The following is a 13,509-nucleotide window of genomic DNA, read 5'->3' as shown; positions in this document are numbered from 1 at the left end:
CCAGGCCTTTCCCTCATTCCCCGCCTCAATCAGCAGCCAGTCCCATCACAGTCTCCTCGTGCTGGCCAGTCCCTCCCCCACTCGCCCCGTCCCTGCCTTCATTCAGGTCCTGTCCCTCCTTGCAGGGCTGAGCCAGCCAGCCTAACTGGCTATGTGTTTCCCTCTCTGTTCCCCCTTCCACACCCAAAGATCTGACTAAGCCCAAGGCTGCCAGACACTCTACAAGGGCTCGCCGTGGCTTTTCAAAGAGAGTTTGAGTTCCAAGGCTCTACACACGAGGCCCTGGCTGAGCTTGCTCCCCCCTGCTTCCCCAGGGAGGCTTCCAGCCGGGTGGCATGCTTAGACACTCACCACGTCCCTCTGCACTGACCGTTCGTCTCTCACTCTCTCTCAATGTCCTATATCCTTCCTCAGAGCAGAGACTATGCCTGACTCACCTTTGAGTCCTCAGTGCCTGGAATAGAATGGGCTCTGAAGAGCTCGTTTTAAATGAATAGATGAACTCAGCAGTACGTTTCTTAAATGACATGAAAATCATATACAATATTCATTAGTATGACAAAAGAAAAGAGCTTACCATGATTTTGCTGTTTTCTTCTTTATCCAAATATTGGTCACTGAACATGTGACATGAGCCAAGCACTGCCAGTTTCCCACCTTGGTTCTGTTGATGACAAAGCAGGGTCAGCGATTCAGATCCCCAGATGGACCACGTGCATCCTAGTCACCAAACAATCATGTGAGCAAATGTCCTCTACATGCTAACATGGGTCTGTTCACATGGGCATTTTAATGGTCTAGAAATGTCAATTATGACAACTATATTCCAACCTGCCTCTCAATTTAGACACTTCTATACCCTTCTATTCAACTTTAACAGAAAGTAATGTAAAGTAAATTGGTTTGACAGTATTTTCCCATTGTTAGTGAAATTATAAATGAAAATCATAATCTTAAGGGGAAAAAAAAAGACAAATTCAAAAACAATCTGTAAAGATTTAGACATTTTGAGTACCAAAAAAAGTGTTTAGGAGACAGAAAACTAAGCCACAAGCATGAAAAATTCACAAATGACTAGCTAATAATAAAAAACTTTAAGATTAGTAATTAAAAAATAAAGTATTTTTCCCTGTCAGATTAATAAGCAAGAAAAAGTGACTATAAACTTGATCAGCCTTCAGTGACAGTCTCTGACACGGTGCTGAAACTGCCAACAACAGCAACAAAGCAGTATGAAATACACCAAACACTCTGCACACCTTTACAGTAATAATCACAAAAGATTAGAAATAAATCCAAACATTCACCCAAAATACGGTTAAGAACAATGGAACTTCCCCCAGCTGTTAAATTGTATATTAGAAAGGGTTTTCAGTAACTTGGGAAAATGCTTCTGCCATAACATTAGGTTAAAAAAAAAGTATACCATCAGTTGTAGAGAGTTTAAAGCCTGTGAGACAAATAAACAAAAATGCAGCACAAGCAGAAGTAGGAGAAAATGACCACAGTGTCCGCCTGGCCGGCCTCAGAACAGTGCAGGAGGCCACATGCTTTCCCTCCATCTCTGTATTTTGTGGCTGCGCTGGGTCTTCCATGCGGCGCATGAGCTCTAGATTGGGCGGGCTTCATTGCCCCATAGCATGTCGGATCTTAGTTCCCTCACCAGGGATCAAACCCACATCCCCTGCACTGGAAGGCAGATTCTTAACCACTGAACCACGAGGGAAATCCTTCCATAGCTGTATTTTAAAATACCGAGTATATATTATTTTGTCATAAGAAAAAAAGAGTACAGAATTAAAAATACAAAATGAAATCAGATTTTCTAGCAATGTCACATACAGGGAAGACACAGTTGTAATGGTACTGAAAAAGAATGACACCTAAGCCACAGACGTTGGCTTATACAAATACACAAATTCTGTAAATCAAACAAAATTTGCAAAACAAACTCTAAAAGGTCCCACATGAAAAGCAAATGCTTCATAGGAAAAATAAATTATTTCTACACCATAACCACTGCAAACAGATCAGTTACTGAGAATAGGAAATTAATTGGGTGGAATTCTACGGAAAGAATGGGGAAATGACAGGATGAACTGGGTTGTGATTTGAATCCCCATAGGCTAAGTAAATACATAAAACTCTATTTACAGATTTATCTTTTCCTTAATAGACAGGTGACCTTTGAATGAACATGGGTTTCAACTGCATGGTTTCACTTACAAGTGAACTTTTTCAACAGTAAATACTACTGTACAACATAGTCCATGGTCGACTGAGTTCACAGAAGCAGACTGCACAGATGGAGGCCTGGCTCTATCACACGTGATTTTCCACCATGCAGATGGTCGGCACCTCTAACCCCTACACTGTTCAAGGATCGACTGTATTTTCTTTTTCCTACTTCATTTATTTCAAATAGACTGTAGACTGTCCTTTAATCCTTTTATTCTATCCTGACAGGTTATACCATTGTGTTCAGTGGCCTTTTCCAGCACCTGTCTATAACTTGTTCCAATTAAATAGGCATATGTTTAACTCAAGGACCATTTGCTCCTTCAGTGTTAATGAGTCTGTACCAGTAAACTGAAGACCTAGAAAGGCTCGTGATGAGCCCAGTGAAGGCAATGGCCCTGGGCAAGGAGGCAGAACCCTCCAGTACTGGCCTGACCCTGCTCATAGGACCAGGTGGAACTCCTCCCGGGGATCACTGCCTCATCTCACCAACAAGAGTGACAGGCAGCAACCTCTCTGAAAGACTGTGTTTACAAGGCAGGACTGAAAGCCTATTAGCAGGAGAAAATGGGCTTTAAATAGCTAGGCAATGAACAGATGATAATCTCATGAGTTCCAAAGGAAATGCCACACTTAGCACAGAATGGAATACCCACCAGATACTCCATAAAGTCCACTGATTAAGCCAGGTAACATCTCTATGCCTGGTTAAAAAAAAATCAAAGCTCTGGTATTACACACAATACCAGAGGCTCCTTAAGATGGTGTCTCATGACTTTTGTGCCTCTGAACAGACATTTCATGTAACCTGGTCATTTTCACATCTTGAATCATTTAATAACACTTTAATTCTAAAACAGTATTTCTTTCTGATTAGACGAGACTAACTGCCATAATAGCTTTACCAATTTTGTCTAAAATCATCTTTCAAGCACAGCATAGACATTTACTTACTTCCTAATAAAATGATGTCAGAAATTTTAAGTACAAGAAGGAAAAGTAATACCTAGGTCCCATAAAGAAAAATAGGATCCTGCTGAACTAGAGACATGTGGGTCTCTGGAAAAACTGGGAGGTCACTGGTGAATTCCACATCTTGGTAGACAGATGAAGGTGGGTTCAACAGACATGAATTAAAAGGCAGTGGATGCACGGGGTGAGGAGGACGGTGATGCCCTCTCGAGCCACCTGAACCGGTACCTTGCAGGTACTCCAGGATGAGAACTGAACAACCAGTCTCCTGGAATGTTCTCCTGGCAGCACAATTCTGTGGTATAGTTTGCTGAATCAACCTTCCTCTAAATGGATCCTCTTACACTGAGCGTGAGAGCTGGCGGTCAGAGGCAGCTTACTACAGGCAGTCTCATGCTGCACTGGACAAGCTTGGGATTTATGGTAAGAGCAGGTTTAGGTCTTGACTCCATCAGTGACCACTGTTTCCCCATAAGTAAAATGTAACTCATTGAAATTCTACTTCACAGGACTATTGTGAAAACCAATGAAAAAATACAGGCATTTCCTGGTGGACCAGTGGTTAGAACTCCACACTTCTACTGCAGGGGACGCGGGTTCAATCCCTGGTTGGGGAACTCGGATCCCGCATAGTGGTGCAGCCCTCCCCCCCTAAAAAAGAAAGAGACAATATATGAAACCCCTACAGAAACAGTAAAGTAGTTCTCACAATTTCAGTAATAAAAATTACATATCCACCCGTATCTAAGAAAGGCTGTACCTTCGAGTGATAGAAAGCCAGGATGGGTCTGTTAAGCGGGAAACAGACAGAGCCTGTGGACAGCACAGCCACTGCAGGTTTCGTGACACTCAGCGTGGCACCAAAAGGATAGACAAAGGTGAGAGCCCTGAAAGAAAGAAAAGAAACGTTCAAGGTTTTTAACGAATAAAAAAGTTTTTGAAGATAATCTTAGTGTTTCTTGAGCAAGTTACGATCAAACAGAAAATCTATAAGCTTTGGTTTGTTAACTCAAAATCAGTATAACTCTAGCTCTAAGTTTAATGAAGCATTTTAAGAAATGTGAATATAAATGAAAAATGTACAATCGTATGTGTAAATGATTGTAACAGAAAGAAATAAAGTAGTCCCTATGGGAGAAGTAAAAGAGGCGGCGGCTTCATCTAAGAACTGAACCAGAACCACACATGAGCCTGCTCTGGGGAACCATGTCTTGGACAGTTTTCTCCCCCTCATAAACCTGACTGGTGTTATTGCTAAGTACGAAGTCTGCTATTGGAAGGGTGTGGAGCAGCTGAGGGCTTATACGAATACAGGTGTATATTTATCCCACACTGGAGACTTCTACACAGACCAATCTTGGAGTACCCCCTCTACTCCACACTGTTCTGGCAAAGACTATGAGTACCCAGAGTGAATCACTAGTTGGGCAATGTACTCCTGGAAAAGGTGTGGAACTGAGCGGCTAAGGGTGGGGTGCACACCTGGGTGAGGCCAGGCCCTGCAGGAGGAGCTAGGGTTTCAGTGAAAGAAAAATGGAGGGATTTCCCTGGTGGTCCAGTGGTTAAGATTCTGCACTTCTAATTCAGAGGGTGCGGGTTCCATCCCTGGTTGGGGAACTAGGATCTTGCTTTCGATGTGACCAAAAAAACAAAAGGAGCTTCGCAGCCACAAAAAAAAAAAAGGAAAAAGGAGTTCTCCAAAGTATTTGTTTGAAAGAACTGTTCTCAGAATGGAGAGAAACAGGAGTCTTAAAAGCAAAGCATAAAATTAGAAACTGGGGCAGGAGGTGGGAGGAACGGGCAGAGGGAATACCCAGGAAGAGTTCCCTATGAAGATTTTAATTTTTCTTTCTCTTAGACCATTCTTTTTAGCTTCAGACTCATTTTTTTAGCTTAAGTTTTCCATTATTTCCTTCCTGTGTCAGTTTTCCCTGTCCCTTCAGTAAAGTCTCATCTACAGCTATGACTTCTAAGTCTCATCATGGTTGAAAAGAGGTACCTGACCCACCTTGCCCATTCTCTTCCTTCTACCCCTACCCTAACAGTATCCCAGTAAGGGGGCTGCAGCCCAGGATTTACAGAGCAGGAGCAGAAGGGAGTGAGCAGTTGCCAAGGAGGAAGAAAAGGGAGAAACAGTTATGTGGACGTCAGAGCCCATCCCTTCCCACAGTTTCCCAAGTGCACTCAAGGGAGATAATTCTTAAGAAAGCAGAGAATGGTCGGTTATAAGATGAAAACTGTCAAGCTATTTATACTCCATTTCTTTTATTATTACTAAGAAATCAATCAGACTGACATTTTCATGGGACTTTAAGTGTTAAAGCTAAACACCCACCCCCAAAACAGGACTTCTAACACATGTGCATGAGTAAGATTAGCTGGGAAAGTATTCCTGGAAGAGGAAGCAGGTATGTAAAGGTCCGAAGGTGAGAGAGAGCTTAGCACACGTAAGGAATTCAAACAAAGTCAGTGTGGCTACAGCAGAGTAAGAGAAGGAAAAAAGACATGATAAAAAACACGGGGCTAAATGAGAGCCTGAGACTCCAACAGCTAAGAGATTTCAAAGCACGAAGCAGGGCTGCTTATCCAAACCTCAGAGCCTCTCAATCACAGTCCTGCTTCTGAGATAACCCAGGAAACAAACCACCTGCCATCTGCCCTTCAGTACAGTGACTGAGTAAGTGAGAATGTGACGGCAGGGAAGGTACAATGCCTCAGACCTTACAAGCGCTCCCACAAGGACTGCCTCACTGGAGTTTCCCAACAACTCTCTAAGATTCTTATCATCCCCATTACACAGATACAGCAACTAAAGCTAAGAGTTACTTTGCCCTGGGCCACCCTGCAAGTAAGGCGTGAAATCGGGAACTTCTAAATCCTTCTATATCCAAGTCCGCAGTTCTTTCACTTCTTCACCAAGAATCAGATTGTGATTCTTGAATGTCCAAAAACGTTAACTTATATGTTGCTACATATTTTTACTCTTTATGACTACTGTGGTTTCATACTAAGAAAGTTTTTTTACTTTAAGATTATAAAACATTCACTTAAGAGTTTCTTTCAGTACTGTTGTGGTCTGATTTTTAATATTTAAAAATTTAACCTATTTGAAATACATTTTGAGATGTGGCATGAAAATAGAAATGTTTTTCCAAGTGAAAAACATTTTAGCCAAAATTATACCATTCATTCCCCAATAATCTGATATGTCACTTTTACTATAAAATAACTCTTATCTTCCATATATTTTGGGTCTAATTTTTTATTTTTCAGTAGTTTGGAATTAGTATCAGAGTATTTTAACTACTAGAGGTTTGTAATATGCATTAATAATATAAAGACATTCAACTTTTATGGGGCAAAATATCCCAAAGTAAAATGATAAACTGGGAAAAATACTTGCAACACATGGAGGTCTTGTAAATGAATAAGATATACCATCAACAGAAAAACAGACCAAAAGCAGTGAATAGGAAATTCACAGGATAAACACAATCAGTCAATAAACTTTAAAAGCCATCCCAATCATAATAATCAAAGAACTACAACTGAAAATAAAGTGGTATCATTTTTCAATAGAATATTCTGTGCTGGCAAGAGAGGAAAGGGGCATGTTCGTAGGAACTGTAAACATTACACATGCCTGGAGGGTGACTTTAATGTATCACACTTGGCAATGCATCAAATGGAAGATCTGTGACCCTGAAATTTAAAAACCAAGAATCTGGCCTACTAAGATACTAGCATAAGTGCTCAAAAACTGTACCTACAAAGATGTTCACTTTGTGCTTTGTTATTTATGACAATTAATATAAAACGGTGGAAGACAGGGAGGCATGCTGCAATCCATGGGGTCGCAAAGAGTCGGACACGACTTGGTGGCTGAACAACATCATCAAACTGTGTATAATAAAAATAAGGAAAGGAAGTTAAGAGTACAGGCCTTGGAGCAGACTGCCTAGCACCGGAACTCAGTTCTGACACTAGTCAAGTGAGCCTGGGCAAATACACCCTCTGTTAATTCGTCAATAACCTTAGAGGCTGCTGTGCAGATTAACTGAAGTAATAATACATGCCATGCCTACAACATAGTAAGTGCTCATTAAATGTTAGGTGGTATTATTAATGCAAAATATTATAAAATTACCTAAATGTTCAGTAAGAGGAGACTGGTTAGGTTAGCATACATCCAACTTAATCCAGTCATTATTAAAAGGATAAAGTGAAGTGAAGTGAAGTGGCTCAGTCCTGTCAGTCTCTTTGTGACCCTGTGGATGGTAGCCTACCAGGCTCCTCCCTCCATGGGATTCTCCAGGCAAGAACACTGCAGTGGGTTGCCATTTCCTTCTCCAGGGGATCTTCCTGACCCAGGGATTGAACCTGGGTCTCCCGTATTGCAGGCAGACGCCTTAACCTCTGAGCCACCAGGGAAGGATAAAGTACCTATCCCTATTCTTATATATGAAAAAAAAAAAAGATTTTTAAATCTAAATGTTTAGAAGGACTATCTTTGGGGAGAAGGGCATGGATTAAGAGTGGAGGACTTCTATTTTCTTCCTTTTGAACTGATCAAACTGGTTTTTTGATGAGAACTACTTTTGTAATCAAGAATGAAAACTTTTTCACTTTGAAAAAGAAAACTCTTCAAATGACAACTCCGCCCTCTTCAGGTGGCCTCGGGGAACACACTCACTGGGCATTATTTCCACTGCTCTCCTCATCAAGGATCCCAGGCACGGCCTTCCCTGCAGCTCGGCTAATCTCCCTTGAAGAAAAATGAATTAAAATCCAGTAAACAACGACAACAAAATTTAGGGATTTCACACTCCATTCATTAACTGTCAGATACAAGGACTGTGCAGACTTGTTCAAAATACGGTTCTTAAAAAAATTAAATAAAGGTACTCCTATACACTTCTATCTCTTCTGGGAAGTTTGCAAAAGTTAATATGAAAATGTAAGAGTTAGTTGCTCTTTCTTGAGTCCTGAGGATAGGGCTCAAATATGTGTTAGACCCACATTCTCGCCTTGTATTCTAGACTCTGGATCTTCAGACCCTACGTACCTGGCAAGCTGAAGTGTGGAATGAATCGTTCTGGATACGGGGACCAGAGGGTCCTTGATATGGCCCCTGATACACTCAGTTCCTTTCTCAAAGCTCTTATGGTTTAGGATCCAATGGATGAGAAAAAACGAGTTTCACCTTTGGTCCCAGGGGTGAATATGACCCAGGGCCTTCCATGCCCTCTGCCACAGAGACCAGTTCATGATGAGCCCGTGGTCTAGGCCAGCTCAAAGAAACCACACCTCAGGTCTACTTTTGCTGAGCAGGTTGGAACCAAGGCCTGAACTCTTGCCCTAACTCATGGAGCATGAAGATACCAATTTGGGAACTGTTACAACGATTCAGTCCACACACACAGGAGGGCAGAGCCAAGAGAACTGCAGAAAAATGAGACTGGAGCCCTGATGACATCAGGAATCTTTCTGTCAGTCCATATCCAAAGCCTGTCCAACTTCTAGGCTTTTCAATTACGTGAATCAATAAAATCTCCCTGTTGCTTAATCCCATTTGAACAGGGTTTTCTGTTACTTGAAACTGAATATATTCTGTCAAAAGGTGATGTGAAGTCAGGTTTCAAAAGATGGAAGTAATATTATTTGATGGATAAAAAGTGATATAATACAATAAACTATCATTTAATAAAATAAAACAAAAAGGCAAGAAAGGAAAAGGGCTGGAGAAAACAATGTGTGAGAAGACAGAGGGGAAGAGTCACGGAGGAAAGAGGAGAGTCATTGGCAAAGTCATTTCCACTTTTGATATGCTTACCTATTCAAGACTCCATTGGAAACTAGAGCTTCTTTAGGATGGAAATACTTATAATACACATTTCTAACCACAGCATCTTTAGGCAGAAAAGAGAAGAAGGTGCATCTTAGATGAGAAGTTTGATATTACAGACAGGTACAAATTTTGACCTGAAAGGAATCCTGGAACTGTATTCCAATTGCTCTCATTTCATACATGGAAGAAGCTAAGCACCAAAAAAGTGAGACTGCTGGGGAGGTCAGAATGCAGGACCAAGCACCCTCGCAGCCCAGGGCTTTCTCCATTGTACTATTAGGCCCAGAGGACTACGATATAAATAATAAATAGGAAGTTACTGCCTCTAATAAAATAATAATAATAATTACCATTATTAACCATGATTCCATATTCTTCTAGGAGAAAGTTAATGTTGGTATCAAATCTGGATTCCCCACCCTCTCCTAGCATCACAAGGATGTCTCCACCACCTTCAAGGTATTTCTTTAGGACTTCAAACTACACAAAGAAAAAGAAAAACAATCTATAAATTTATGCCAAAGACCTTTGTCAAAACTACTGTGAATAAGATCTTAACTAGCTAAAAAAGAAACACTTCCAATCTGTAAAGGCACTTAAATATAACTTTATATTAAGAAAACATAAAATTTACTCTCTACGTATCAATAGGATTTCCATATTTGTCATTAGCATAAAGCTCCAAAATACTCAAACTGAAATGATATTTTCCCAGTTGACTATCTGGACAGCAAAAGTGGAAAACTACTAGCTAAAGGAAGATCACAAGTCACTGCCATATAGATCCCATATTGTCTATCCATTCAACTGTTGGTGGACACCTGGGTTGCTTCTGCCTTTTGGCTGCTGGGAATGGTGCTCTCAGTGAACATGGGTGTACAAACACCTCTTTGAGATCCTGCTTTCAATTCTCTGCATATATCCCAGAAGTGGGATTGCTGAATCACAGAATTGTTTGTCATTTTTGTAGGAACCACCATCCTGTTTTCCATAGTGGCTGCACCACTTCACCTCTCCACCAATGGTACATAAGGGGTCTGATGTCTTCACATCTTCACTTGTCATTTATGTCTGGGTTTCACATTTCTCATTCTTTGTCTAGCCATGAAACAGAGTTTAAAAATAGCTTAATTTTAAATGGAATTTCCTATTTTTAAAGCAAAAATATGGCAAAGAGGTATGGCTGATACTGAACTCGCCTGCACTATGTGTCTGGCACTTTCATGCAATAACTCAGCCACACCACAGCCATGCCATACCAGAGCTGTTGTGCTGCAGGAATCATCACAACAACTCCATGATGAAGACAGAGATGAAGTGACCACCTTGAGGCCTCACAGGTAAGTGGTGAAGAGGAATTTACGTTCAAGATTTCAGAGCCCATTTTCCTAGCTATCTCACTACATGTCTTTATGAATATTTCTTACCTCAGCTGCGGTAAATTTTTCCCTCGGCCCAGCTGTAATCCACAGTTTCACCCCAATGAGCTTCTCAGGTGTGATTTCATCTTTTAAGCTAGAAATATGATTTTAAAAGCAAGCGTTAGGTCCATGATTTAAACCAATTTATGAGCTATTTTAGCGTCTAGACTGTATGGAATCAGAGGCTACAGAGGCCCAGAGATGAAGGATTTAGAGGTACCTAGTCTAGCTTCTCTATCAAAAGTGAGACTCCTCTCTAACAGGCCTGCCCCAGAGTCATCAGGCTCTGTTCAAATATACCTATAAGACAAGATGTCCCATGAGACCACACTAGAGCATAAAGAAGTCCCCCAACAACTAATTCAATCAGCTCTACCATTAGCTCACATGACTACATATCCTTATCCATTAAGAAAAACCATACATACACACTCAAGAGATATTTTCAGTTTTTCCTTTCCCTAAACTGAAGTACTGACCTGAGTTAAAATATGGAGAAAGGCTTTAACCTCTGAAAAACTCATGTATGTATAATTAGAATCATTTTTTGACTTGTAATTTGGGGGGACAACTTAATAATATGCTAATTGACAATTTTCAAACAAGATGGTTTAATAATTTACTTCTGAACAATGTTTAGTGGAACCCCTCCCACCTCAACAGCAAGCTGTTTTTACTGCTTAGAAGCGAAAACAGTATACTCAGTCACCTCTGAATTTTCCAATGACTCCGAAGTCTTTTCTGCATGGATTTATAGCCATTGCTGGTGGTAAAGACTTCCTTTTTGTATGCATTGAAAAGAATGGTGCTCCGAAGCTCTTTTTCCATGGTCACCTCCTTATGGGAAAAAGGAATCAGAAAAAGGGAAACAATAAACAATATTCCAAAAAGAAAGACCCTAAAAGGAATAAATAGTCTATTTCCTATAATTCTTTAAGAAAAGGAGCACAGCTGCAACTTACCTACAATTCCCAAAGGCTGAAAGTGAAATAAATAATCATGGCTGCAGAAACCCAAGGCAGACCCTGGGTTTCCTACCAGCTCACTCTCATGGCCCTGCTCTGCCATCACCCTGCCACATGGGAAACCATGTTTCCAACCTGATTCCTCACCCTTAACTACTCTTAAATGTGGGGTACAATTTTCTAAATTCTTTTTACACACACAGTTGAAGTTTTATTTACAAAATAGGACCATATGCACTATTCTGCAACACACTTTTTTCATCTAACCTGTATCTTTCACATCTTTCCATGTCACTATATACCACTATTTTTCTAAGTGCTGCACAATATTCCATTTTCTGGATGTACCAAAATGTATGTTATCAGTCATATACCAATGGACATCTGTGTTTTCCCCCAATTTTTTGCTAGTAAAACAGTACTACGAACATCATTGAACATGACATTCTGGCTTACTTTGCAGATCTTCAGAATAAATTCCTGTTGAATGGCTAACTAAATTATTTCTAAATTGCCCTACAAAAAACTGTACTAATTTTTACTTTCACTAACACTAATACATTTCTGTTTCTACACCACTCTTTTTAACTTTTTCATCTTGGCAAATAAGATGGGCAAAAAAAAACCTTATTGTTTTAATCTGCACTCTGAAATTATAAGAAGACCATCTTTCATTGGATATATTAGCGACTTGTATTTCTTCTGATTTTCTTGTTCACATACTCAGATCATTTTTTTATTAGGCTTAATACTTTTTAGTTGATCATGAAACAAATATTTTCAGAAGTTTGTTTTTAGACTTAAGTTACTGGTAGTTTTTTTGGTTTCGTTTGGATGAATTTTGCAGGCGATAGGGACAGTTTTACATTTAATAGAATCAAAAGTATTAACGTTTTCCTTTTTGGCTTCTGAACTGCATGGTGTATTTAGAAGAGTTTTTGCCATGCTAAGGTTATAAATATATCTCACAATGCTTTCTTCTAGTATTTTTATGATGTTATAATTTTTAAGGTTTAAACTTTAGTCCACTTGGAATTTATTTTGGTATTTAAAATTAATTTTGTTATTGTTTTAATTACTAGAAAGCTGCCTGACACTAATCTATCTTTTCAATGCTGATTTAAAATATCACCTTGCCTATATAGTAAATCCCTAAAAATTGAATTTTATTATATATTCTATATAATCTATCTGCCTGTAAGTTTCTGCTCAGTCTCACCTATTTTAATTCCTATAGGTATAATATTTGGTGTTGCTGATAAAAAGCTAGTCCCTCTATTACTCAGAATTTTTAGAATTTTCCTGGCTAGTCCCACATCTTCATTCTTCAAGCTGAACTTTAAAATGATTTTGACAGGTTAAAAAAAAAAATCCCATGATCTTTTCATGTTCTATTTATCCACGCCCATGCTTATTTTCAGAGTGTACAAACAACATTATATCCTGCCTTCTGATTACCTTAGTGGTTGCATGGGTGCCACAATAAACCCAATATTCATAAGCATCTTTTCTATTTCTGGCCTACTGCAATTTACATATTTCTGCTTCTGTCACTATTTTTGTCCTAGAACAAATTCCTAAGAGCAGGATACCTGGGAAAAGGGGATAGGACTAGGATGTTACGTTACAGTTTCATGTCAATGCTCCTTCCCATTTGATCAAAGACCTTTCAGCAGAAGGCGAGTCAGATTCGAGCCCCGTCTGAGGTCTGGGATCCGGGCCTCTATCTGCGCTCCTTGTTTACCTTAGTGGACCTCAATTTTCCCTAGGATATGCCCAGCAACCTCGAGGACACCTGGCCGAGGCCCTCGCCAACTCCCAGGCCGCCTCAGCGCCCTGGCCGGCCCACCGCAGCAGGAATCCGCCTTACCTGAGGCCCGGTGACCACCGTCTGCAACCGCCGCAGCCCAGCACCTCGCTGCCAGATAACGGCCGCTTAGCAACGGTGGTTGGGAAACTGCCCGCTGGGAAGGCGTGGACCGGGGCGTGGTCCCACCTCAGGAGCGAAGAGCAGACGACCTGGCGGAAGACGCCACTACGCCTAACTCTCTAGGAGGCGGAGTCC

The 13,509-nt window shown here is 40.5% G+C and overlaps 1 protein-coding gene across 1 annotated transcript in view; it reads right to left on the bottom strand.

Moving 5' to 3' along the window:
- Positions 1-13,509, bottom strand: part of IFT52 (intraflagellar transport 52) — a 29,401-nt gene extending 15,892 nt beyond the window's left edge. Inside the window, 8 exon segments of the mRNA XM_043479582.1 lie at positions 578-664; positions 3,971-4,097; positions 7,904-7,975; positions 9,044-9,119; positions 9,409-9,538; positions 10,486-10,573; positions 11,189-11,316; positions 13,315-13,509. Of these exon segments, the coding sequence (XP_043335517.1) occupies positions 578-664; positions 3,971-4,097; positions 7,904-7,975; positions 9,044-9,119; positions 9,409-9,538; positions 10,486-10,573; positions 11,189-11,307 (699 nt within the window). The 5' untranslated portion in view covers positions 11,308-11,316; positions 13,315-13,509.

This window comes from Cervus canadensis, chromosome 10 (assembly GCF_019320065.1).
Source record: "Cervus canadensis isolate Bull #8, Minnesota chromosome 10, ASM1932006v1, whole genome shotgun sequence".
Classification (NCBI taxonomy): Eukaryota; Metazoa; Chordata; class Mammalia; order Artiodactyla; family Cervidae; genus Cervus; species Cervus canadensis.
Note: the sequence above shows the minus strand (reverse complement) of the source record. Positions and strands in the feature narration are given on the sequence as shown.